A 27882-nucleotide genomic window follows, 5' to 3' on the forward strand; every position below is an offset into this window, starting at 1 on the left:
ACAGGAGGTGGAGGGGTGGGGCTACACAGTATGTGGAGGGGTGGGGCTACACAGTATGTGGAGGGGTGGGGCTACACAGTATGTCGAGGGGTGGGGCTACAGAGGATGTGGAGGAGTGGGGCTGTACAGGAGGTGGAGGGGTGGGGCTACAGAGGATGTGGCACAAACTCCTCTCTGTTAAGTGTTGTTTTCCTTTTCTACTGCGCTGTTTTAATGTAATTAAACAGTTTTAAAAGAACTGACTCGTTATGTCTTCTACCACTGTACTGTAGGCTACGACTAGTTGTCTTGTTGTTAAAGGTAGTTTTGAGTTTTGCTGCCCTCTTTTTGGCCACACTGAAGATGCATTCTGTGTTTTCAGATAGTGGCAAGTATGTGCAGCCTAGCATATCCTTGTAAACAAACGTAAACTAGATACGTAAAGCGCTATGTTTGGACCAAGACAGCGGACTTCATTGAATGTTCTTCATCATGTGATGTCATTCCTTGATCGCCACTGGTTTCTCCTGATCATTTAGTACTCTGTGACAGTCTGATCATTTAGTACTCTGTGATACAGTCTGGTCATTTAGTACTCTGTGACACAGTCTGATCATTTAGTACTCTGTGACACAGTCTGGTAATTTAGTACTCTGTGACACAGTCTGATCATTTAGTACTCTGTGACACAGTCTGATCATTTAGTACTCTGTGACACAGTCTGATCATTTAGTACTCTGTGACACAGTCTGATCATTTAGTACTCTGTGACACAGTCTGGTAATTTAGTACTCTGTGACAGTCTGATCATTTGGTCCTGGAAAATCAACGACACGTCGCTAGTCAACACAGCTTGTTTTGTGAGCCTGCTAACAATGTAAAGTGTAGTGTTCTAGTTAACTAGGAGCAGTGGGGATTACTCACCCAATCCATTGTGTTGCAGTATTTTGGCTCGACTAGCGAGTTTGTGTTGTGATTCGTATTCCCGTAGTTCCATGTTTCAAAACAAAAGTCAGAACATTTTGATTGATTGCCGACATGAGGACCAAAAGACTAGAACGTTCAAATCAACATACTGGACCTTTAATACAAGTCAATATGATGGAAGGTTATCATAAAAAAAATACTAGAATCCCTTTGACCAATGAAAACAGAGACATTTTCACATTTCTCTCTCTTTATTCTAGAAAGGCAAAGTATTCACCAATAAAATCTAATATTCAAAAATGCATACACAATTAAGACTTTACAAACAATCAAATCGAAACATTTCTTTTTCCCCATTCAAATATTACAAATAAATTACAAAACTGTTAGCTTGTTTTTTTTTGCATAGTCAAAATTATTTTGACTCTGAATTTATACAATAAATATACAAGACATTCAAAGTAGGGGGAAAGCAGACCAAAAGATGGACAAAATGGACGTGGTAGATCTGTACAGTCCACACAGACGCTGCTGTCGGCCATAGAGGTACAACACTAGATCAGCCAAGTGTAATGAATTGGACATAAGCCAGTCCCTTCTCTAGTGATACATATATCTATGGGGGTTGCCTTTGGTCTGTGGAGACCTGGGTCACATACAGAAGTCAAACACCTGATCTGTGCTATATCAGGTGTGCCTGGTGCAATGGAATAGTCCCAAAAGGACACACACCTTCAATTACAATACTCTCATGTGATCTGACATAATCAGGGCATTCATTTGGACACAGATTAATCCCTCTTCTGGACTACAAGACATCTAACATCATGTTCTTGGTGATCAGACCAGGGGCCTCATTTATAAAAAAAGTACTTGAACGTCATCTTTGACTTTCACGTAAGCACATTTATCTAAACGGACGTAAGCATTATTTATAAAACGGGCTGCGATGGTTTAAAGTTGCGTACGTGCTTCCTTCTATAAATACCAACGCAGGTAAAATGAACGCAGGTGAATGAGTGCTATTATAGGGGTAGGCGTTCGTCTGGAAGCGGGAGAGGGCAGAGAAGGGTGGCTTCTCGGTAAGTTGCATTTGTAACGTTTGATCATGACAACTAACCAGGCAAATGCTTATACTCAGTACTCAAGTTGTAAAAGAAAATCAGGGGAGGTGGTGGATTTTATCATATGAGGACAATTTTAGCATCCCCTCGTCAGTGATTTCAGTGTCAGTAACTTGGTAAAAATGTCATTACATGTGTGCGTGCCCCCCTCGCACCTTGAAATAGCAGTAATACCACGTTCATTGATAAAATGATGTATGGAAAGAGGGGGACGAAAGAGGGGGACGATTTTGACTGTTTTTATTTCTGGGGGGATGCCATCCCCCCTCAACTCGAGTGCTGCCTATACTGTAATAGTCTTATTCTTATCAGGTGGTCTTATTCTTATATGGCTAACTCCCTTTGCGAACCCCCAGACACCGGAGAAAATCCAGTATAATTTAGCGCGTGGCCGGGCAAGGTCCGTTGTGGAACGCACTAGGCATGATGTTGAAGGGGAGATAGACAGCTCCGGAGGGATATAAAGGAAGACTGAAATACAATCATAAACATCAGTTCCTTTTAAATCTTGAATTAAACTCATTTTCTCGGCTGATAACAACATCGTTCATTTTATTACGAGCCACTTGCATGAATTACAGTAGGCAGTGCGGCTCACATGCCTGTAATAACTCTGCATAACCAGTAGGTAATGTGCGTACGCAAGGTCAATACTCGACGTAGAGCTACGATCGTTTCCACGGTCAAATTGACTCACGTTGAAATTGTATAAATCACTACGTTGACGTGGTTTTCTACGTACGACACGGGTAAGATCAAAATGTGATCCGAGTACTTTCTATAAATGAGACCCCAGGACTAGGGTTTTAATCTGGGTCCGTGATACTCAAGCCCGTTCCGTATTGTGACCCAGGTCCGGTCCGGCGGCTCAGTTGGTGTTGCCGATGCCTTTCAGCTCTGTCTGGGAGGGGGAGCGGTCCATCCGTTTCCTGGAGGTCTTGTACTTGTAGCCCAGTCCGATGGTGGCCGCCAGCAGCACCACGCCCAGGGCCAGCAGCACCCACTGACCCGCCACCGCCGCCGCGCTCTCCAGGCTCATACCCAGGAAGTCCACCTTCACCTCTTTAGGGTCCACTGTCGGGTCCACTGTCGGGTCCACTGGTGCTGCGTCACCACCTGTTGCACACACACACACACACACGCACACACAGACACAGACACACACACACAGACACGCGCACGCACACACAGACACAAGCACACAGACACGCGCACGCATACACACACACACACACACAGACACACACACAGACACAGACACACACACAGACACAGACACAGACACACGCACACACAGACACAGACACACACACACACACACAGACACAGACACACAGACACACGCACACAGACACGCGCACGCACACACACACACACAGACACACACACACACACACACACACACAGACACATACAGAGGTGAGTGACGCAAATCAGGTTGCAGCGTAACCACCACACACCCCTCATTAGCCTCCCATAATTCGATTTAATACAATTTAATTTCAATGTGCTCTAATATCAGTGCACTTTTCAGGACAGCTTGCCCCAGAACACACACAGCAGGAACACACACAGCAGGAACACACAGTTGTACATGGCACGCACATGTTCCCCAACTTACTTATCAGTTTCATCTTTGTACACTGACATTCCTCTTCACCCACCTCCTTCTATTTCTCCCTCTTTCATCATCTTCTCTTCCTCTTTCAATCTCTCTGTCCTCCTCCTCCTCCACCTCTAGTTGTGTCTCTAGCGTGGAACTAACAGGATTCTAGCTGTATCTAATCTCACAACGTCCTTTCAGCAAGAACCAATCATGGGTTGGACTGATTTCACCTCAGGGAGTCACAGGAGGACAAGACTCAATCAATGCTTCTGATTCAACCCAAGGCTTCTCCAGAGAGACTGTCTCTCTGCTGAAGGATTCACTCACTCAGCGTTATTATCAACCTTGGAACTGTGGAACTTCGCTCTCCTACATTCTAAGAGCGCCTCGTATTGGGAAAAGGGCCGTCAATATTAAGCTCAATACTAAAGCCCAATTTACGGCTACGCCGTAGCCTACGCAAGGGCTCTCCCAATTTATAGTTCTGCGTTGGTCGGTGTACTCATAGCGGCATAATAGCGATTTTCTTTTTGTTATGCTTGTTGTAAAGAAAATATCTATAATGCATTGAAATGACTTCTAATGATGATTTCTAATTACAGAAAAAGTAAATGACATTTCGGTCATGGCTTCCGCATTTAGGCCTACGAGAGAGTCGGAATCATGTCGGAATCATGTGCTACCAAGCGGACCAATCACAGTTCTTACGGTCTGCGTAGGTGTGCCGCGTAGTTACATTTTTGGAGAGGTGCGCGTGAGCCTACGACGTAGATTTTACGCAGAAGTATAAATTGGGCTTAAGTCAAGAAACCTAATTTAAAAGGAAGACAAATTGCACAGTCAAGTCAACAACCAGCCATGTCAACGTGGGAGTCAGGCTAATCCCTTGAAAGGAAACGACCCGTGCTTTGTTCCACGTTTACAAATGGTGATGCCGTAAATATGCTCACATCATCACAAGTTGTTAAGGAGCTTTGCCGGGCAAGTTTAGCATTTGAATGCTTTTATACCGTTCCATGGAATCACCGTTCAATGTTCCATTCAATTTCAGCAGTTAGACAGGGCCCTAATGATGCAGGGCGGTCGTCGCCAGACTTACTTGGCGGTTTCCAGTCGTATTCGGGCCAGCCGCGGACCTCCTGGTTGTCGGCGTTGACCTTCTCCAGCCAGTCGGACAGGGGCTTGAAGTACTCCACCAGGGGCAGGGCCGACATGTCTGGCTGGCCGGTGATCAGGGTCATGGCCTCGGGCCACGGCTTGCTGAAACCCAGCTTCATCACATCACTGGAGAGAGAAGAGAGAGAGAGAGAGAGAGAGAGAGAGAGAGAGAGAGAGAGAGAGAGAGAGAGAGAGAGAGAGAGAGAGAGAGAGAGAGAGAGAGAGAGAGAGAGAGACAGGACAGACAGAGAGAGACAGAGAGAGATCAGTTGCATAAAGATAGATTAAGACTGGTCTAAGTCTTAGACTAGTTTTATATTCTCAGGTTAGACCAGACTAAATCAGACTGACTTATTTTGAGGTTAGAAAGTTAGCCACCTTCCCCCCTGGCGAAGCTGTGTTGCTATGGGAACGAGTCAGGGCTAGTAGCTAGCTAACACTGTAACTCCAGCGTGGTAAACTACTTCACTGCTTAAAACTACTTAACTGCTTAAAACTGCTAAGCAGTATACTTTTCTCCACGTTATATTCCTCCAATATACATACGTTTTCAGCAGAAGAAAAGGGAGTTGATCTCTCAGATCTTCCGCCTCTAAGTGTAGCTGTTCTGTCAAGTGTCTTATTTTACCCAGAATGCATTGCGTGACAGGCTAGTCTAAAGTCAGTCTTACTTTAGTCACTCATAGGCTAGCTTTATGCAACAGGAACATTTTAGAGTTTAGGCTATAGCAAGACTGACTCAAAGTGAGATCTAAGTCTAAGACTAGGTCTATCTTTATTACATTTTACATTTACATTTTTGGCATTTAGCAGACGCCTTATTCCAAAGCGACTTACAATCAATACATTTGAATACTAAGCATGAGAATCATCGGTCCACCATTCGTTAAAGTGAGATTTAAGTCTGAGACTGGGTCTATCTTTATTAAAGTGAGATCTAAGTCTAAGACTGAGTCTATCTTTATTAAAGTGAGATCTAAGTCTAAGACTGGGTCTATCTTTATTAAAGTGAGATCTAAGTCTAAGACTGAGTCTATCTTTATTAAAGTGAGATCTAAGTCTAAGACTGGGTCTATCTTTATTAAAGTCAGATCTAAGTCTAAGACTGGGTCTATCTTTATTAAAGTCAGATCTAAGTCTAAGACTGGGTCTATCTTCTTTATTAAAGTCAGATCTAAGTCTCAGACTGGGTATATCTTTATGCAACCGGCCCCAGGATCGCTATCCTGCTGACGAGGCTTGGCCGTCTCTAGAAGGTTCTGCGTTGAACTTGTTTGATCTATTACGTGTGCTGGCTAGAGACCTGTCTCTGGAGAACAGCAGACAACCTTCATGAGAGATAGTCAATGTAAATGTAAATGTAGAACGATGAACTTGGTGCTTGTCCAGGTGTGTGGGTGATCAGGTGTGTGGGTGACCAGGTGTGTGGGTGACCAGGTGTGTGGGTGACCAGGTGTGTGGGTGACCAGGTGTGTGGGTGACCAGGTGTGTGGGTGTCCAGGTGTGTGGGTGACCAGGTGTGTGGGTGACCAGGTGTGTGGGTGACCAGGTGTGTGGGTGATCAGGTGTGTGGGTGACCAGGTGTGTGGGTGACCAGGTGTGTGGGTGACCAGGTGTGTGGGTGACCAGGTGTGTGGGTGACCAGGTGTGTGGGTGACCAGGTGTGTGGGTGACCAGGTGTGTGGGTGACCAGGTGTGTGGGTGACCAGGTGTGTGGGTGACCAGGTGTGTGGGTGACCAGGTGTGTGGGTGACCAGGTGTGTGGGTGACCAGGTGTGTGGGTGACCAGGTGTGTGGGTGACCAGGTGTGTGGGTGACCAGGTGTGTGGGTGACCAGGTGTGTGGGTGACCAGGTGTGTGGGTGATCAGGTGTGTGGGTGACCAGGTGTGTGGGTGACCAGGTGTGTGGGTGACCAGGTGTGTGGGTGACCAGGTGTGTGGGTGCTTGTCCAGGTGCACTACTGACCCCAGGAGTTTCCCAGCTTCCTTCGACTGGTAGATGTCACAGGTGTGCAGGGAGCCGGTGTGGCCTGCAGCCTTACACAGAGCCTGGTGGAACTGGAACTGGATGATGAAGCTCACAAAGTACCTGAGCAGAGAGAGGACATGGAACTCACCTCACTGACAAACACGTGACCCAGTCTGATCATTCTGGTCCGCATGCAAGCAACCAATCAAAATGTTATTTTTCAGACTTCTAACCCTAACACGGAACTACGTTTCGCTGTTGTTGAGAATCAAAACACAAACTCACTAGTCAAGCCAAAATACTGCAAGGCAAAGGATCGGGTGAGTATGTTAGCAGTTAGCTGTTAGCTGACATAGGGAGTGTTAGCTGTTAGCTGTTAGCTGACATAAGGAGTGTTAGCTGCTGTAGTACCTGACATAGGGAACGTTAGCTGCTGTAGTACCTGACATAGGGAACGTTAGCTGCTGTAGTACCTGACATAGGGAACGTTAGCTGTTGTAGTACCTGACATAGGGAATGTTAGCTGTTAGCTGTTATCTGACATAGGGAACGTTAGCTGCTGTAGTACCTGACATAGGGAACGTTAGCTGGGATGTGGAACTTGGCGCCAGGGTCAAAGTCTTCCTCTGTACGGGAGACAGGTGGGCACAGCCCCTGGTACTTCATCCTGAAAGAGACAGGTGAGCACAGTCCAGCTCAGTACAGATCAGTACAGGTCAGTACAGGTTAGTACAGGTCAGTACAGGTCAGTACAGGTCAGTACAGGTCAGTACAGGTCAGTACAGGTCAGTACAGCTCAGTACAGGTCAGTACAGGTCAGTATATGTCAGTATATGTCAGTACAGGTCAGTACAGGTCAGTACAGGTCAGTATAGGTCAGTATAGGCCAGTACAGGTCAGTACAGGTCAGTACAGGTCAGTACAGATCAGTACAGGTCAGTACAGCTCAGTACAGGTCAGTACAGCTCAGTACAGGTCAGTACAGGTCAGTACAGGTCAGTACAGCTCAGTACAGCTCAGTACAGGTCAGTACAGGTCCGTATAGGTCAGTACAGGTCAGTACAGGTCAGTACTGGTCAATACAGCTCAGTACAGCTCAGTACAGGCCAGCTACTCATATCAGACAGGTAGGTAGGCTACAGGTGTAAAACTGTATAAAAGAGTGTACCTTAAAATATTAGTACTGCGCTTGATTAAGGTATGCGTATAGTCGTATACTTGTGTAGTATATACTAGTATATCATTCGGATTGGAAGGAGAGAGAGAGAGAGAGAGAGAGAGAGAGAGAGAGAGAGAGAGAGAGAGAGAGGGGGGGAGAGAGAGAGAGAGAGAGAGAGGGGGGGAGAGAGAGAGAGAGAGACAGAGATACGCAGACAGTGAGACACAGACAAATAGAGAGACAGACAGACAGGCAGACAGGCACAGACAGACAGACAGACAGAGAGACACAGACAGACAGACAGATAGACAGGCAGACAGACAGAGAAACACAGACAGACAGGCAGACAGGCAGACAGACAGACAGAGAGACAGACAAACAGACAGACAGACACAGACAGACAGACAGCCAGACAGAGAGACAGACAAACAGACAGACAGACACAGACAGACAGAGAGAGAGACAGACAGACACAGACAGAGAGACAGACACAGACAGACAGACAGAGAGCATTAGGGGTCATTCATCCCTAGTTCCAGGTGTTCCAGGTGTTCTATAATAATAATAATAATAATAATAATAATAATAATAATAATAATAATAATAATAATAATAATACATTTTATTTATGAAAGCACTTTACATATCTGAATGTTCTACCTGAGGTTCCACCACTCCTTGTTGTACTCGCCCTCAGGTATGCGTCCGTCGAACACCTTCCAGCGCCACTGGTCCATCAGGTAGCCGAACGGCAGGAAGGCGATCTTGTCCAGGGCGATGCTCATCAGGAAGTTGATCTCGCTCTCTGTGCGAGGAGACGGATTACGGGTTATTTAGGTTTTGGTGTGGTGTGGTACTGTGTACCGAGCAGTACGATCGTTATGGAGATAGACTCCAGTTCTATGAGTGGAGCGGAGCCCCATAGGGGAGCTCTGCTCCTATTGGTTTACCCGCTACCTAAAGTAGCCAATGACTGAATTTTTCAATGCCTGCGCCCGCCTGGGGTGCTATATAAAGGGGCGTACTTCGCTCCATCATTCTTCCAAACATACAAAACAGCCGGGTTTGAACAAGGCGAAGTGGGCCAGCAGCCCTATGGGGCTCCGCTCCACTCATAGAACTGGAGTCTATCTCCATAACTATCGTTCTATATCGTGGAGCTCCGCCCCATAGGGGAGCTCTGCTCCTATTGGTTTAGGCGGAGCGAGCGAGGCCAAATGTACCCCCACTGAGACTATTAGTCCGAAAACAATCTCAGCGGCACCCGGAGCTGACCACTGATGTTGGTTCAAGACAACCTTCAAAAGTTGGCCCAACCCACACCGAGTCTGCTCCACTGATCTAGCCCTTACGTGAGCACGTAGGGTTGTAGATCTAACGGAACATGTCCTGGAGGAGGGTCCCCTCCCCAGGCACATCCGTATTCATCCTGACAGCACTTGAATAGAATCCCCAACCAGGGTAATCCAAGTGCCTTCCCCACTACATCAGTCATCAGCAAAACTGAGGACAGAATGAGAAAAGGATGAGGAAGAAATATCACTTACCTAACCCTTACGTTGGGTTGTTGATCTAACAGAACATGTCCTGGAGGAGGGTCCCCTCCCCAGGCACATCCGTATTCATCCTGACAGCACTTGAACAGAATCCCCATGACCAGGGTAATCCAAGTGCCCTTCCCACAACATCAGTCATCAGCAAAACTGAGGACAGAATGAGAAAAGGATGAGGAAGAATATCACTGACCTAACCCTTACGTGAGCACGTAGGGTTGTTGATCTAACGGAACATGTCCTGGAGGAGGGTCCCCTCCCCAGGCACATCCGTATTCATCCTGACAGCACTTGAATAGAATCCCCATGACCAGGGTAATCCAAGTGCCTTCCCCACTACATCAGTCATCAGCAAAACTGAGGACAGAATGAGAAAAGGATGAGGAAGAAATATCTTTCAAGTAATACCGTACAAAAAGTGATGGCGACGACCAAGACGCCGCCTCACATATCTCCTCCACTCCCACTCCCCTGAGAATGGCCACTGATGTGGCCATGCCCCTGGTGGAATGAGCCCGAATGCCAGTCGGCACGGGCTGCCCCTTCGATTCGTATGCGAGGCTAAAGCCTCACAAATCCAATGGGACAGCCTCTGCTTCGAGAGTGGTGTCCCGGCTTTCTGTCCGCCATAGCAGATCAGAAGCCGGGGAGAAGATCTCAGTCCTGCCGTGCGCTTCACATATTGTGCCAACGCGCACCGGACATAGACAATGTAAACGCCTCTCCCTCTCTCCGTCGTGAGGAGGAGGAAAAAAAGGCGCTCAGAGCACAGCTCTGAACCCTAAACCCACGATTAACCTTAGGGATAAAAGCCGGGTTAGGGCGTAATACAGCTTTTGTTTCGTCATCAGATATGATCAAACAATCTGCCCGTGACGAGAGAGCGCACAAATCACTCACTCGCTTAGCCGTAGTCAAGGCGAGGAGTAGACTCGTCTTGAGAGACAATAAAACGCAACGACACAGTGTCAATGGGTTCGAATGGGGGCACGCACAGCGCCTCTAGCACAATCGACAGGTCCCATTTTGGCATTAGAGTCCTATGAGGGCGTCTAAGCCTACACACTTCAGTCAAAACGCTTAACCAGCGAATGACTGAACAGTGTCGTTGTCGCAAAACCCTCATGACAAGCTGAGATGGCAGCCGCGTAAACTCTAATAGTTCCCGCCGCCAATCCCTTGTCAACAGCGACTGTAAGAAGCACAAGAACGTTTCGACCCGACAGCAGACAGGGTCAACGTCCTGTCCCTCACACCACTGTGTAAAACTCGCCAGCGCGCCGCATATCCCTTTGCAGTGGATTGCGCGCGCGCACTCTGAATGGTCTGAATGACCGCGTCTGTCAGACCCCTGCGTTCTAACAAATCCCTCTCAGTAACCAGGCCATGAGGGGGCCCCCCATCATAGGCGGCCCCCTCACCAAGCCTCTGGCTTGAGAGAGTGCATCTTGTCGATGAGGTATGGGCCATGGGCCCTCTACCAACATCTCCATCAGTTCCGGAAACCACGGGGCTCCGGGACGGTCCGGGGCTACAAGAATTAACTCTAGCCTCTCTGACCTCACTCGTGCCAACAGTGGGAGGATAGATGTCAGGGGTGGGAACGCGTATAACAGAACCCTCGGCCATGGGTGGTGTGCGAATGTATCGACTCCCAATGGCGGGTTGTCCTGTTCGCGCAGGGAGAACCAAAGGCGACACTGCGCATTCGTCCGTGACGCAAACAGATCCACTTCTGCTTGCCCGAACCGTGCCCAAATCAGAGACACAATGGAGGGTGCTAACCTCCAGTCGTCGTCCCTCGGGCCTCCCCGTGATAACAGATCTGCTCCTTCGTTGAGCAGACGTGGAATGTGGAGAGCTTGTAGTGAACTCAGGTGTGTGACAGCCCACAGCCATACATCTGTCGCTAGGCGAAGAAGTGACGCCGAGCGTACTCCCACTTGACGATTGATGTATGCTACTGTTGTCCTGTTGTCGGATCTGACTAACACGTCCAGATCCTTTAACACCGGGGCAAAATGAAGTAGCGTTAACTCCACCGCCTCGAGTTCCAGCAGGTTGATGTGACGCGTCTCTAACGGTCCCCATCTTCCTGCCACCGAACCTGCCTGACACGCTCCTCCCCACCCAGTCAACGACGCGTCCGCGAAGACTGGGTAGTGGGATGCCGGTCTGCCCATGGCGACTCCGCGCGGGTCTCTCCAGTAGCTCAGGTCGGTTTTGACCGATCTCGGTATTACAATCAACTTGCGACGGTGTCTCACTGGAACCAGTCGCAGTCGTGCGAACCACCTCTGCAGTCTGCGCATGTGTAATAGGCCTAAGGGGACCACTACATGGGCTGCAGACATCAGTCCTAGTAAGGACATCCTTGACAGAGCGGTGATTGTATTAGTCACTCGACACACCCGGAGAGCTGACGTCAGTGTCGCTCTCAGTGGTGCCGATAAACTGGCCCTCATCTCGGCAGTATCCAACTGAATGCCTAGATAGGAAAACTGTTGAGCCGGCCACGGAGCACTCTTTGTCCAGTTGACAGCCAACCCCAGCTGAGTGAGGTGCTGCACCAGTGAGGTTGCGTCCCGAATGGCTCAATTTGGGCATTGGGCCAAGACCAGTAGGTCGTCGAGATATGCTAATATGCGTATCCCGTTTCGCCTCAGTGGTTCGAGTGCTGTCTGCACGCATTTGGAGAAAGTTCGAGGAGCAAGCGCGTACCCGAAGGGCAGGCGCGTGTACTCGTAAACCTTCCCTTGGAAGGCAAAACGTAGACATTTCCTGTGCCTCTCTGTGATTGGCACACGAAATACGCGACCCTCAGGTTTATGCTGATTCCGTAGTCGCCCTTCTGTATACAAGACAGGAGGCGCCTCGTCGTCAACATACGAAAGGGGCGTTTCGCCACTCTCTCGTTGAGGACCCTTAAATCTAGTATGGGTCTCATGCCTCCGGATTTCTTTGGGACAAGGAAATACGGGGAGTACCACCCCATGTCCCACTGGTCCCTCGGAACCATTGTCACTGCGCCCTTTGTTAGGAGATTCATAATCTCCTCCTGGAGCGCACGTGTTTTTATCGGGCAGGACAAAACAGTCTCTCTCACGCCCCTGAAGGGCGGAGGAGGCTGAATGAACTGTAGTGCATATCCCCTCCTCAATGTCCTGTCCAGCCAGCCCGACAGAATACCTGCCCCTTCTAGCCATTCTGCATAACGCAACGACAGCGGCTGGGCCGTCTGTTGTGGTGCAGTCGACAGAAAAAGCTTGAATTTCTGTATGACCCCAGCCGCCGCTGCACACCGAGGAGGTGGCACAGCCCAAGGTGGGGTCATTTCGAAAGGGATGGGCTGCCGTCTGTAAAGAGTGTTTGTTATGTGTAACAATGCCCTTTAATGACGCAGGTTTATTATGCCTGATAATCAAAGAACCGGCCGCACGCTCATGAGCTGGGCCAGATCCTGATAGACATGGAGGGGTTTTTGATGTAAATAACGGTCCCTCTATACGGCTACAGACAGGGGTGTTTAACCCTGTTTGTGTCGTGATAGGGGTAAGTCTGTTAGGCAGAGAGCTGGCCACACGCTGGTAAGCTGGGCCAGTCTCCGCTTTGTTTCTAACCGGTAGCGATTGGACCACGCTCCGACAAGGCAGGCGGGTCTCCGCTCTGGTAGATAATGGTCCCTCTATACCGCTACAGACAGGGGTGTTTAACCCGCTTCGTGTCGTGATAGGGGTAAGTCTGTTAGGCAGAGAGCTGGCCACACGCTGGTAAGCTGGGCCAGTCTCCGCTTTGTTTCTAACCGGTAGCGATTGGACCACGCTCTGACAAGGCAGGCGGGTCTCCGCTCTGGTAGATAACATGGGAAAATCTCCTTTACTGAAAAAGTAAGGTGGGGATTTTCCTTCTTTTGCCTCTTTATGAGGTAGAAGCCATGAAGAGGAAACCGGTGGTGGGGTCATTACCGACCCCTCCGCCAGTGAAACCGGGCCACGCTGCCGTGGGGGGCCGTAGCGGGCCCTCCCAGTGGTCAGCGGCGGGGGCTGGGGATGCCGAGTGGGGCATGGCTCCGTCGGTAGAGGTAGAGCCAGTGCCGCATCACGCCGAAACCTCCGTTTCGCAGCCGTTGACGGTCTAGTCGTCACCACGGCGGAAGAAGAAGAGGTGGAGGGTCGCTGGAGGGGGAGGTGGCTGGCAAGGTGCTTCTTAGCCTCCTCCATCGCGGCCAGGTGCTTCGTCATGGTGTCCATGGCGGGACCGAATAGCCCTTGTCTCTCTATTGGAGCATTCAGTAGGGCCATCCGGTCCGCCCCGGTCATGGTGGTGAGAGACAGCCACATCTGTCGTTGCTGCACCACCGCGTTAGCCATCAGGCGACCCCCACAAACCGCGACGCCCTGGGCCAGGTACATCGTCGCGGCACTGAGCTTGCTCAGAAGCTCCGCCTCCGCTGCAGACAGACCGTTGGGTCGGTCTGTGGTGATTTTCGCAATGGCGGCGTTAAACACGGCGATGTTATTCGCCGCTGCCGCCGCCTGCGCACCGAGAGCATAGCTCTTGTCTACCAGGGTGGCGTTAAACCTGTCACGCTGGTTGGGCAGCATAGGTTTTTTAGGCACCGACCAGGCGCTGGACCCCAGTACCAAGTAGGCGGCTAGCGCTGGTTCGAGCGGCGGGGAGCCGTCGGTCATCCCTTCCGCGAGCCCCTCCACTCTGGTAAAGGGCAGGAACGCCTTCACTGGCGCCCTGCCTGTGAGTGGTTCTCCCCACTTGTCCTCCACAAACTTATCTAAGCCCGGGAGGACAGCGTTAGGAGGTTGGTCCTGTCGCTTCGTCCTTTTCCCGTAAAACAGGTCCTTCTCCCAGAAGGACTCCGTTTGGGGAGGGGAGGCGGGACAGGGAATTGCCAACACTTCTTGTCCTGTCTCGTCCTGTTTGTCCTGTTGCGTTTCCCGTAGTTGTTTTTCCGGGTTCAGAGCACGCTGGCGTCCGCGTTGTGACTGGCGCTTCTGTTTCCCGGTCCTGTCCTGTCTTTTTGTATCCTGTCTTTTTGTATCCTGTCCTGTCTTTTTGTATCCTGTCTTTTTGTATCCTGTCCTATCCTTTTTGTATCCTGTCCCGCCGACCTCCGCTGCCTTCCCCCCCGCCATCTCCCGCCTCTCACCGCCTTCACTACCGGACTGCAGTACTCACCGCCTTCACTACCGGACTGCAATACTCACCGCCTTCACTACCGGACTGCAGTACTCACCGCCTTCACTACCGGACTGCAGTACTCACCGCCTCATCGTTCCTGTCCCCCGGCTCTGTGTTGCCGACCGACCCGCTGCGCGCCGCTCTCAGACATCGCTGGCCTGGCCGTGCCGTGCTACTACCCTCGTCCCGGGAGGTAGCCACCGCTCCCTCCCCGGCTCGGGGGTTGCCATCTCCGCAGGTGAGTGTCTGTCCTTCCCAGCCTTCACTCACTGCTGCGCGATTTGGTCGCTGGCATGGCACGGCTAGGCTGGCCGGCCGCGCGGGTTCGGCCCCAGGCTGGCAATACTGATGACAACGGCAACGGCGGCACCGCGCTGTCGCTCTGGTTCACTGCCTGTCGTCTTGCCCTGGACTCCCGGCCATCTCACCTGCCCCCCACCTCCCCCTGCCCTTCTCTCGTCTCACCTACACTCACTGAACCACAACCATCGCCTCACTGCTGCTGCTGCCACCAAGGCAGGCATTCTCCGCTGCCGCCGCCACATCCATCGAGGCTCCCAGCAACATCAACACCGGACTCTACACCACCCCCCCCCCCCCCCCCCCCTCCCCGTTCGCTGACTCTGTGTTCCATGTTACTTGTTGTTGTTACTTGTTGTTTTTGTGTTTCCCCATGTGTATCCTATATTGTCAGCGTCTTTGAGCCTTGGAAAAGCGCTATATAAATTTAATTAGTTATTATTATTATTAATTAACACGCCTGCCGCAGCTTCCAGGAGGCCCTGGAAGTCGTGGTGGAGTGATGGGGGGGCGAGGGCGGGGAGCTCGTGAGCCTCTACCTGCCGCTCGCTCTCATCAGAGCTTTCTGACCCTGACACCGGCACCGACCACTCAGCTGGGTGAGGGCGGCGTGATGTCAGGGCCGCGTGCTTGTCCTCCGCTGCTAGGAAATCGCAGCGGCAGGTGTCCCGGAGGAACTTCTTCGTGGTCGGCGGCGGACGATCCATCGCTGAAGGGAAAAGTCTCCTCCGCTGAAAAGTGTCCTCCGCTGCTTGGAAGTCGCAGCGGCAGGCGTCCCGGAGGAACTTCTCCATAGGCGGCGGACGATCCATATCTTGAAGGGAAAAGTCTGGCGGGTTCTCCAGTCTTAGTAGTCGTCCTTCTCAGTCTTCAGATATAAACCCGTGCTGAACTTTTTGGGAGAATGATGGAGCGAAGTACGCCCCTTTATATAGCACCCCAGGCGGGCGCAGGCATTGAAAAATTCAGTCATTGGCTACTTTAGGTAGCGGGTAAACCAATAGGAGCAGAGCTCCCCTATGGGGCGGAGCTCCACGATATAGAACTGTACTGTACATACTCTAGTCAATACATTCGCAAAGCAGACATTTTATGCTATTCACAATAGAATATAACAGTTAACACTAGAACAGCCGTCGGTGGGGTCATTTGACCAAGTGAGTAAAAAAACCAACTAATATCTTTGCCCTTGATCAAATTTCAGGACCTTCCTTTCATGACTTTTCCTAGATATGTGCGTTCTACCACCCAGTATCCTTACATTTTCAAAATCACATCAGGATAAGCCAGTATAAAGCAGTTTTTCTGTGTAGGAGGCAGGCTAATTTACAAGACGCGCCAACTAGTGGTCATTGTGTGTAAGTAGCAACTTTCCATTGTAAAGACTATGGTCATTTGACCCCCGAGGCGGTAAAAAAGTAGTAGGTAGTAGGTAAAAAAGACACGGCTGTTCTAGTGTTAAACTTGTGTGTGGCAGACAGAGAGACGTCATACAACGTTAAGATGCTACATGCTACCTGACAGGTAAGGCAGAATAAGTTTGTTCTAGTGTTAAGATGCTACATGCTACCTAACAGTTAGGGCAGTGTAAGGGGCACCATAATCTGGGCTCACCTGGGTCGTTCTCCACCTTGTCCAGCAGGCCGATGGTCTGCAGGTGTTTGGGCGTGGCCACGGACAGCGCCAGCACGTCCCCGATGGCCTCGTGGAAGCCCGGGTTGGCGCCGTCACGGAAGCTGATGGGCTGGTCCTTGTACTGCAGGAAGTACTGCACGTGGCCCATCTCGTGGTGCACGGTGACCAGGTCGTCCATGGTTACCACCGTGCACTGTTTGATCCTTGAGACGATTTGGAACAATAAAGAATTCATCATTTGAATGAACCATGTTGTCATATTTATATTATGGTGCGACCCTTCGTCTTATATACCGTTTAAACAATTACACCAAGCGGTTTCAACTCCTTGTGTTGTAATATGACAGCAGTTGGTGAAAGCGGGAACAAGTCGGCAACCAATCAAAATGTTCTGACTTTTATTCTGAAAAACGTTGAAAATCAATGACACACTTGCTAGTCAAGCCAAAACATTGCAATGCAATGAATTGGTGAGTAATCCCCACTACTACCTAGTTAACCACACTAACTAGGTAGTACTTGACTAGCGAGTGTGTCATTGATTTTCAACAACGTTGACATTTATTTCGATTTTTCAGAATAAAAGTCTGAACATTTGGTCAGTTGCCGACTTGTTCCTGCTTTCACCAGCTGCTGTCACAACTGGATCCTTGGTATTTGGTATCTCCCTGAGAAACCGTCACAATTGTAGCCGCCAAGAAGGCTATCCCGAAAAGGTTAGCATGGTACCTGAAGTCTTTATTAGCATGTTAGCATGGTACCTGAAGTCTTGATTAGCATGTTAGCATGGTACCTGATGTCTTGATTAGCATGTTAGCATGGTACCTGAAGTGTTAATTAGCATGTTAGCATGGTACCTGAAGTCTTTATTAGCATGTTAGCATGGTACCTGAAGTCTTTATTAGCATGGTACCTGAAGTCTTTATTAGCATGTTAGCATGGTACCTGAAGTCTTTATTGGCATGTTAGCATGGTACCTGAAGTCTTTATTAGCATGTTAGCATGGTACCTGAAGTCTTTATTAGCATGTTAGCATGGTACCTGAAGTCTTTATTAGCATGTTAGCATGGTACCTGAAGTGTTTATTAGCATGTTAGCATGGTACCTGAAGTCTTTATTAGCATGTTAGCATGGTACCTGAAGTCTTTATTAGCATGTTAGCATGGTACCTGCAGTCTTTATTAGCATGTTAGCATGGTACCTGAAGTCTTTATTAGCATGGTACCTGAAGTCTTTATTAGCATGGTACCTGCAGTCTTTATTAGCATGTTACAGGGCTCTCAAGTTTTGAACAGAGTTCAGAGTGAGATTTTGGCGGGGGGGGGGGGGGGGGGGGGGGTCTGATCTGATAAATGACATCAATTTGTAAAAAAAAGAAAAAAAAAGAAATCACACACACACACACAGTCTCAGCTAGGGTTGCCACCCGTCCCTTAAAATACGGAATCGTTCCGTATCTGACAGTTAAAAGATGCGTCCCGTTTTGAACCAATACGGAACGCTGTTTGTTCCGTATTTTCAATCCACCCACATTGCGTGATTCCGCCAATATATCATACAGAGCTGCCAAGTCTTTTATTTGTAAAATTCCTTTAAATAAAGCTACCGGACACGAGTTTCGTGGCATCTTTCTGCACGCGCGTTAACTTGAGTCTGCAATCGAAGCGGGAGGCGCGCGCTGCTGGAAGAACCTGTCTTCACGCGAGCTGCATGTAAGTCTTAGAACGTAGCAAGCAGTGTTGCCAGATTGGGCTACTTTTGGTCACACTGGACGGGTGGATTCGGCAGCTTTTAGACTGGTTGGGCTGGAAATTGTCAATTCCGTCTGGCAACCCTGGTTGCAAAAAATGTGCATACGTATCTGGTAGCCTGGTACTTTCAAATCACAAGTTGTTTCATCCTCTGTTCTCTTTTTCGGGGTGATGGAGGAGAGATTGGCAGTGAAATATCCGTGATGGGACTTTGCTCATCATCCTCCGTCCTCACACTCATGTTTTCCCCCCTCCATTAATCTTCTGTTATTCAACACGAGTGTGAAAACGGATTGTATCCTTTATCTCAAAGACACTATGGCATACCGTTTCTTAAATAGGCCTATTCACTTAATATTCACTTAATTTGGGTGAGATGATAGGCCTACTTTGCAACTTTACAGTTTTGGTAACTGTTTTTTGTTTCTCTACTGTAACATAATATAGGCTAACATTGTTATTATTATTATTATTAATAATAATAATTACAATGTACAATACAAATACAACAATTGGGGGTCCCTCAAAAAAAAAAATCGCCAAATGATGACCAAGGGTCTTTCTGCTGCTGACCAAGGGGCTGAGTCCTGTTGATGGGGCCCAATTTTCTTTTAGACTCTGTAGGCTACTGTATTTGTTTATTAAGACTTACATAAATATGATATATTGTCTGAATTTGTCTTGTTTTATCAAATATTCCATTTTTTTTTTTTGTGCTGGTTTATTATGAACAACATGTAAAATTGCAGGAAACTAGCACAAATAATTGTGTGGGAGAGAGGGGCCGCCGCTGCCAAAACGTGCACAGTTTTGGGTCGCTCCACCGCCAAAAAATCTCACTCCAAACTTTTGGTGAAACTTGGCAGCCCTTAAGGCTTTATTGAAACGATGTTTAACTTATGATTTACTAGCACTGGCGCCCCCACCCCGCCCTTGGGCCCGTGGTGGTCGTGGTCCCGAGGAGTGGGGCCCCTACTGCGAGGGGTGTCCCTTATTTCTCTGACTGAAAGGTGGCAACCCTAGTCTCAGCGTCAAAGGATAAGGTCTTCTCCCACGTCGACCAGTCTGTAGCCACTTCGAGATGTGAATGATCAATTCAAATGATCTGTCCTCTTCTGTGTAGCGAGCATCTGAATCAATAGCTCCAGTCAGCCAGTGTCGTTGGAATCAGAACGTTGTTTGTTGTAGCGGGAATATAAAAATGTTACCCGGATACAGCAATGCTATTATTTTCTGATTGGCTGTTCGGTAGCTATATATTTTTATTTGATTAGCTGGTGCTTGGCCATCTGAACTCTAGGTGAACCAGAGGGAACTCACTTGATTCTCTACCTGTTCTATTCAAAAAAAATAGCGGCGCAACTTGGTGGGCGCCCCTGTTAATTTCTCTGCGTGAGAAATACAAGGTGTGGCGTGTGAGCATGTGAACGGGTTGAAATGCGTGTGTCTCACGCCCAATGTGTGAGACTTGAGAGCCCTGATGTTAGCATGGTACCTGAAGTGTTAATTAGCATGTTAGCATGGTACCTGAAGTCTTTATTAGCATGTTAGCATGGTACCTGAAGTGTTTATTAGCATGTTAGCATGGTACCTGAAGTCTTTGCGGTTGTAGAAGTCCCAGGCCGAGGCGTGGCAGACCACCTGGCGCCCGTCAGAAGGCTTCTCCAGCATAGACTTGTTCCAGAACTCCTGAGGCATGGGCGTCAGCCCCAGAGACGTGAAGAAGCCATCAGACTCCTGGAACATCCTGACGGCATCCCAGCCCTGAGGGAGAGGAGAGCGCAAAGACCCTGTGAGTGTGTGTGTGTGTGTGCGTGTGTGCGTGTTTGTACGAGTGTGTGTGAGTGTGCATGTGTGTGTGCGCGTGCGTGTGTGTGCATGTGTGTGCATGTGTGTGTGCGCGTGAGTGAGTGTGCACGTGTGTGCGTGCATGCCTGTGTGTATGTTTGTACACGCGTGTGTGTGTGCATGTGTGTGTGTGTGTGTGTTTCCACAGGCCTCAGGAGCTCCAGCCCAGTCCCCCCCTAGACGCTGGCAGAGTGACTTCCTGGTTCTGGCCCGGCCAGTGCAGCAGAGTGACTTCCTGGTTCTGGCCGGGCCAGTGCAGCGGTCGCGGTGCGTCAGTGTTTACCTTGGCGATCATAGCTGGCGTGGCGTCGACTTGCGTGGCGTCAGGGTAGGGGATGGCCAGGTCCATGATGCCAGACCACGTCTGTGCCCACATGTTCCCTGAGGAGAGACACACACACACACACACACACACACACACACAGGATACACACACACTCAAATCAACACGACATCATTCATCCCCTCAGAGGCAATTGGCAAAGGCATTGACACATTGACAAATATCTCTCATCACAAATGGACTGACTTGTATAGCGCCTTATTCCAAAGCGCTTCACAACGGCCTCTCATTCACCCATTCACACACACATTCACACACCAACGGCGGCAAGCTACCATGCAAGGCGCCGGCCCCGCTCATTGGGAGCAATTGTTACGGCTGGTCCTCCACAGACGCCCTCCCCCGCCCCCACAACTCGAGCACCCGCCCCCACAGCTCGAGCACAGCGTGCTCTCCGCCGCAGGTGAGGCTTGTCCCCACTAATTAGATCATCAGCCAAACCAGCACACCTGTCTCCACTCCCAATCAACCCTCTGCCTACATCTACTCTGGACTTCCCTTCACTCATCGTCAGTTCTTCCCTAAGAATGGCCTGGCAAGTATTATCTGTTACCAGTCGTGTACTTAGCCCTCGATACTATTATTGTGATTATCGTACTAGCCTACTGTAGAGACTTACCCTTGTTCTCTGTTCCTCTACAGCTCACGCCAGCCACTACCCCAGCCCGCCAGGCTGAAACCCCCGGACTCTTCATCCCTGTTTTTCCACCCCCCCTTCACTGTAAATAAATACCCTACGGGGCTTCACAGTATTCAGCCTCCATTGTCGTGTCCTTGAGCCCCCTCGCCCCCGTGTCTTAACAGCAATTTGGGGTTCAGTGTCTTGCCCAAAGACACTTCGACATGTGCCAGCTTTACCTACTGAGACACAGCCTCTACCTCCACCAGCCTCTACCTCCTGAGCCACAGCCTCTATCTCCACTAGCCTCTACCTCCACCAGCCTCTACCTCCTGAGCCACAGCCTCTACCTCCACCAGCCTCGACCTCCACCAGCCTCTACTTCCTGAGCCACAGCCTCTACCTCCACCAGCCTCTACCTCCTGAGCCACAGCCTCTACCTCCACCAGCCTCTCCCTCCTGCACCACAGCCTCCCCCTCATCCTCCTTCTGTATTCCAGTGTCCACACTAGCTAGCATACGGCTCGGCCAACAGCGGACATGGCTTTAATCTGTGTGGCGTGCTAGTGAAGATTTCCAATCCATGCGCGCCCGGCCTTGACGTTTCATTCATGACTAAAGCCGTGCTAGTGGGATTGGCTACGGCTACGATTCCTACCGGTGCCGTACCTCACTGAGAGGCAGAGTTTTAAAGTCAGTGGGGATTTGAGTTTTTGGACCCAGTCCCCCCCCCCCCCCAGATCCCCTAAGCCGTGTGGAACTGTCACACGAAATGTCACGCTCCCCGCTTCTGAAAAGCAAATGAAACCCTGCCCGTTCCCCAGGAGCCACAGACACACAGCAGCAGAATATCAATGCGAGAACGCCGCTCGGTGCATACAAGCAGAGCTTTGGCAACAGAGCTTAGAAGCTTAGAAGCCTTAGCCTTGTTGGGAGTCTCCGGTTCGTTTTAACATGTTCGAGCAGGACTGTTTCTGAAAGGGAGAACTTCTCACACTTTTTAGTGTCTTTTTTGCTACAGAGAGTGAGGCGGTCGGGGGGGGGGGGGATAGAGAGAGAGAGAGAGAGAGAGAGAGAGGGAATGTAAGAAAGACAGAAAGAGAAGAGGGTAGTGGGACCTGGGCTATGTTCCAATGTCCACACTAGAGTACCATAACACTTAGAATGCACGACCGATACCCTGGCTGGCTCTCTGTGGTATGCTAGTGCTAGTATGCTAGTGTGGATATGGGAGGCGTCATCGCACACAGACACAAGGCCATTGTTTCCCAATGTGGCCGCTGCGGTGCTACACACTAGCAATGTGCTATCAAAAATGCACATCCTTTAGTGGTAATAAGAAGAAGAAGAAAAAGAAGAAGAAGAAGAAGTTGTATTTATATAGCACCTTTCATACATAAGAATGCAGCTCATAGTGCTGTACAATACGAAGTAGGGCCCTGCACATTGAAATGCTAAATAAACTCACCTTAATTTACTAATTAAAAGAGGCAACGCTTCAATCAAACTACCGTACACCCACTGCTAGACCACCCCCTAGGCTATAACCTGAGACATACCGTACCTACAAGATGAGCTGGGATTGGCTGCTTACCTACAAGATGAGCTGGGATTGGCCCCTTACCTAGAAGATGGGCTAGGATTGGCCCCTTACCTACAAGATGGGCTGGGATTGGCCCCTTACCTACAAGATGAGCTGGGATTGGCCCCTTACCTAGAAGATGGGCTAGGATTGGCCCCTTACCTACAAGATGGGCTGGGATTGGCCCCTTAACTACAAGTAGTGTTGTTCCGATACCGATACTAGTATCGGCATGGCCACCGATACGCACAAAAATGCTGGTATCGGTATCGGCGAGTACTAACAAATAATAACACCCGATACCAAACTCTTGTTCAAACGCAGTACGTTGCGTTTTTCTCAGCTTGTCTGCTATAGTAGCCTGACACAGCCTTCCTAACACAGACATGCCCAGACATGCCCAGGCATGCTCCTCTGCTGGAACGCTATTGGCCCAGAGCAGCTGCTCTCAACCAATGGCGTGGCAGCTTTTCACTATCGCGGAAAAACAAACAAGCATGCTGAAAAACAAACACGCCCTGAGTACCAACCAGTGGGCTTTACTTGAAAAAGTAAACATCGTCCTGGCTCCATTCGAGGAGATTACGAAACAAATCAGCTTTAGCACCTCCATCGCGTCTGAAGTCGTCCCCACGGTGGTGGTACTGAAGCGACTGTTGACCCGAGAGACCGAGGAGGACAGCGGGATAAAAACAATGAAAGCAACCCTACTAGCGGCTGTCGACAAAAGGTTCCAGACCGTCGAGGAGGAGCCCCACTACTACTACGACTGTTTTATATCTTAAAGTTATTTTGTTTGTAAATGTTCACTTGCTGTTGCACTACTACTACGACTGTTTTATATCTTAAAGTTATTTTGTTTGTAATTGTTTACTAGCTGTTGCACTACTACTACGACTGTTTTATATCTTAAAGTTATTTTGTTTGTAAATGTTCACTTGCTGTTGCACTACTACTACCAGGGTTTCCGTTAACCGGTAATTACCGGTCTTTGTCCGGTAAAATTTGTTGAAGTCCGACAAATTGAAAACTCGTCGGACATAAATGTCCGGTGAAAATAATTCCCTCTAAGCACAATTTGAATACAATTCGCTAAAGTTCACATTCTGATTCCTTCTATTTTAAAAAAAGACGAATATATAGGCTATGTATTTCTTTTATTATGATATGATTTGACACCGGCATGATGATGACTCCTAATGTGTAGGCTGCCTATGCGAAACAGCGGTTGTTTCCGGTGTGCGCTATAACTCGTGCACAATCGAGTCGAGGCAGAGAGGAGGATAGCTATGTTTCTCTCTGTGATAGTGTGATTATGCAAGCCTTTTCTGAAAGGGATGAGAACCCGATTGTTTCAGCTTCTCCCAGGCAAGCCCGGATTATCCATATATTGCATCGGGTGAATGCCCTGGGGCACCAGCCAATGGGGGGGCACCAAATTATTCGGACAATGAAGAGACCTTTAAAATATTTTGCGCACATTTTAAAAATATAGGCTATATTTACTGGAAGTCATCCACACAGGTACAAAACTAACGGTTATATTTAGGCTATCGTGTATAAAAAGATAAATAATTGCGAGTTTGGTGTAAGTGCCCCCCCCCCCAGTGTTACGGCTGGGCCTCCACACACGCCCTCCCCCGCCCCCACAGCTCGAGCACAGCGTGCTCTCCGCTGCAGGTGAGGCTTGTCCCCACTAATTAGATCATCAGCCAAACCTGCACACCTGTCTCCACTCCCAATCAACCCTCAACATCAGCAGGACTCTAAAACCACTGTCCAGTACTAGATGGAGTTGTAGGACTGACTCTGCCAAAGCGTTGAGAGAGAACTATAGTGCAATAAGAGAGGCCTGATAATAATAAGATTCCCTGCTGGCAATTGAATCCGAGTTGGTCAAAGAGATGGACTTTGAGGATTTAGTAAACGACTTTGCCTGCGTAAAATCAAGAAAAAATAAGTTCTGCTAAAGGTAAGGCTTACTTATGATTATTTGGGGCTAATATGAGGCTGTGGCTGAGGTAAACTGTGTGATGCACAGGGCTATAGCCTACGTCTGATACAGCATCACAGGGCTATAGCCTACGTCTGATACAGCATCACGAAGGTGAGCAGAGCGGCAAAGAGAGAGCTAGCGCTGTTTATTTCCATAATACCGGTACCTGTAGTACGCTTCATTAATGCTGACAGAAAATATGTTCTTATTCTTATATGCCTGCAACAGTCGTTATTGGACTTGGTTGGTATTGAGCTTGTTTTATTGTAGTATACAGTATGTGCATTTTCCCCCTTTGTTATGGTTTAGCATGTAGTCTCAGGCCATTTATGATGGAAATAATTAGCCTATATATAGAAAGTCGTGTTGCATTGTGATGTGAGTTGCATTCAGATTTGAGCATCAGTGTAAAGGCTATACTACGGCATTAGGCCCGACTGTGATGAGCCTGTACTGTAGTTATATGCTCTTTGTAACCATAACCATTTACCAACCGTAAATATCACACTTTCACTTGCAAAGTAGGAGGGTGTGTGTGTTGGGGGGGGGGGCACACATCAAGTCTGGTCACCCTAGGGCACCCTAGGGGGTTAATCCGGGCCTGCTCCCAGGGAGAAAGTGGTAGAGTTACCATCCTCCCCGAGTCCTACCATACCATCCGCTGACAGCCTATCTCTGCCTGTAACTGGCGAGCGATTGCGTGTCGCTCAAGTAGCTGATCAGTCATTAAACAAATGTTTTTTACATGCAGCTAGTGAGGAATCTGAAATAGGGGGCAACGTAGTTTATTTCCTTAACGATGGGATATTAATGCGTAAATGGTCTCCTCCTAATGCAAATGGTTGTGAGTGGAATACTGTAAAACAAGTGGTTGTGCCTGTGGGTTATAGACAACAGGTGTTATCCAGTGGCGGCTGGTGCAAAAAATGTTGGGTGGGGCACAGCAGTGTGGCGGGGGGTCCTCTTTCGCGCGCGCACGATTTTTTTTCGCGTGCACGCGCATAAAACACGCACTGGCATTACAACCACTGTATAATTTCAACTTTCACCCTTAAAATGACCGTGTGGGCCATGGAGAAGTTACCCCGTCAACTACAGACACTGAGGTGGAAGAGTGACCGGTCTATGGACGTCGGTACGGTCCAATACCCAGTGTCAGACAAGGAGGAAGTCTAGTCAACAAGGCTAGTACAGGCCTCACAGCTACACTCAGGTTAATAAAGGTAGCAGATGCATATGTGTACTATGTGTCTGTGTGACATGGCTACATCAATGAGCAGAGATGAATGCTGCAGTCAGTAGTACAGTAACTATCTATTTCATAGACACATGATGGATGATGATGGAGAGTGATGGTGGTCAACACATCACAGCAGGTCAACACATTCAATGATGTATCACAACCAGACCATGTCAGAAACACAACCAGACCATGTCAGAAACACAACCAGACCATGTCAGAAACACAACCAGACCATGTCAGAAACACAACCAGACCATGTCTGTATCACAACCAGACCATGTCAGAAACACAACCAGACCATGTCAGAAACACAACCAGACCATGTCAGAAACACAACCAGACCATGTCTGTATCACAACCAGACCAAGTCTGTATCACAACCAGACCATGTCAGAAACACAACCAGACCATGTCAGAAACACAACCAGACCATGTCAGAAACACAACCAGACCATGTCTGTATCACAACCAGACCATGTCAGAAACACAACCAGACCATGTCAGAAACACAACCAGACCATGTCAGAAACACAACCAGACCATGTCTGTATCACAACCAGACCATGTCAGAAACACAACCAGACCATGTCAGAAACACAACCAGACCATGTCAGAAACACAACCAGACCATGACTGTAACACAACCAGACCATGACTGTAACACAACCAGACCATGTCAGAAACACAACCAGACCATGTCTGTAACACAACCAGACCATGACTGTAACACAACCAGACCATGACTGTAACACAACCAGACCATGACTGTAACACAACCAGACCATGTCAGAAACACAACCAGACCATGTCAGAAACACAACCAGACCATGTCTGTAACACAACCAGACCATGTCTGTAACACAACCAGACCATGACTGTAACACAACCAGACCATGTCTGTAACACAACCAGACCATGTCAGAAACACAACCAGACCATGACTGTAACACAACCAGACCATGTCTGTAACACAACCAGACCATGTCTGTAACACAACCAGACCATGTCAGAAATACAACCAGACCATGTCTGTAACACAACCAGACCATGTCAGAAACACAACCAGACCATGTCAGAAACACAACAATGCATCAGCTGAGTTAAAGAAAACCAACTCTTACCTTTGATGACAGAACATGAGCCGTGTTTACCCGTACCTCCGCCTTGCCCCGCGCATATTGCTATGAATAGTTCGAAGATAGGTGCTTGCACGTTAGGTGCAAGGCTGCTTGGTTAACCCATTAGCGGGAACATTATTAGTTGCACAAAATAGGCTGATTTAATTGACCATGAACATCAGAGACAGACATTACGAATGTTCATTTAAAATACTCCGGAAGCCCGAAGTCCGGAAAACCGGAAGTCGGGAGTCCTCAGCATAATGCATTGTCTGCAATACAACCGGAGATTTCTTGGCCAGGGCGCACAAATGTGCGTCCTGGCCAAGAAATAGAGACAGCCAATTGGAGCGCTGCTACAGCTCACGTGTAAGCGAAAAGTATTCGTCCTGGCATAGACTTGCATTGACACGGCGCCCCGCGTTCTCTCCCTATGTATTTTAACAGTGAGTTTTACACACACACACACACACACACACAGATAAAAATGTTTATTGTATTGGAGGATTTTTAATGAATGCTGATAGGCGCCGACAGAATATCAGCCGCATTTTGTGAATAAACAATGTTTATTTAAAAAAAAAACTTTTACAAATCGCAACTAGGAAGTGAAGGTGGGGGCGGCGCCCCAGCGCCCTCTATCGGCCAGCCGCCACTGGTGTTATCTGTAGCACATGAGAGCCAGTGGTCAGGACATTTAGGTATAACTAAAACTTATCAGCTGATATTGAAACATTTCTTTTGGCCCGGACTGAAGGCGGATGTTGCCAAGCACT

General features: G+C 48.8%; 1 protein-coding gene across 1 annotated transcript in view; it reads right to left on the minus strand.

The window, feature by feature from the left end:
- Positions 1–2898: 2898 nt before the first annotated feature.
- ace (angiotensin I converting enzyme (peptidyl-dipeptidase A) 1) overlaps positions 2899–27882 on the minus strand; it is a gene marked incomplete at both ends in the record, with an annotated part of 64955 nt that continues 39971 nt past the window's right edge. Inside the window, 8 exons of the mRNA XM_080542558.1 lie at positions 2899–3116; positions 4736–4920; positions 6761–6883; positions 7332–7430; positions 8583–8727; positions 16586–16809; positions 19949–20121; positions 20489–20586. Coding sequence (XP_080398684.1) covers positions 2899–3116; positions 4736–4920; positions 6761–6883; positions 7332–7430; positions 8583–8727; positions 16586–16809; positions 19949–20121; positions 20489–20586 — 1265 coding nt within the window. The remainder of the gene's footprint in view (positions 3117–4735; positions 4921–6760; positions 6884–7331; positions 7431–8582; positions 8728–16585; positions 16810–19948; positions 20122–20488; positions 20587–27882) is intronic.

The sequence above is a fragment of the Nansenia antarctica genome (genome assembly GCF_963989245.1).
Source record: "Nansenia antarctica genome assembly, chromosome: 11".
NCBI classification, from domain to species: domain Eukaryota; kingdom Metazoa; phylum Chordata; class Actinopteri; order Argentiniformes; family Microstomatidae; genus Nansenia; species Nansenia antarctica.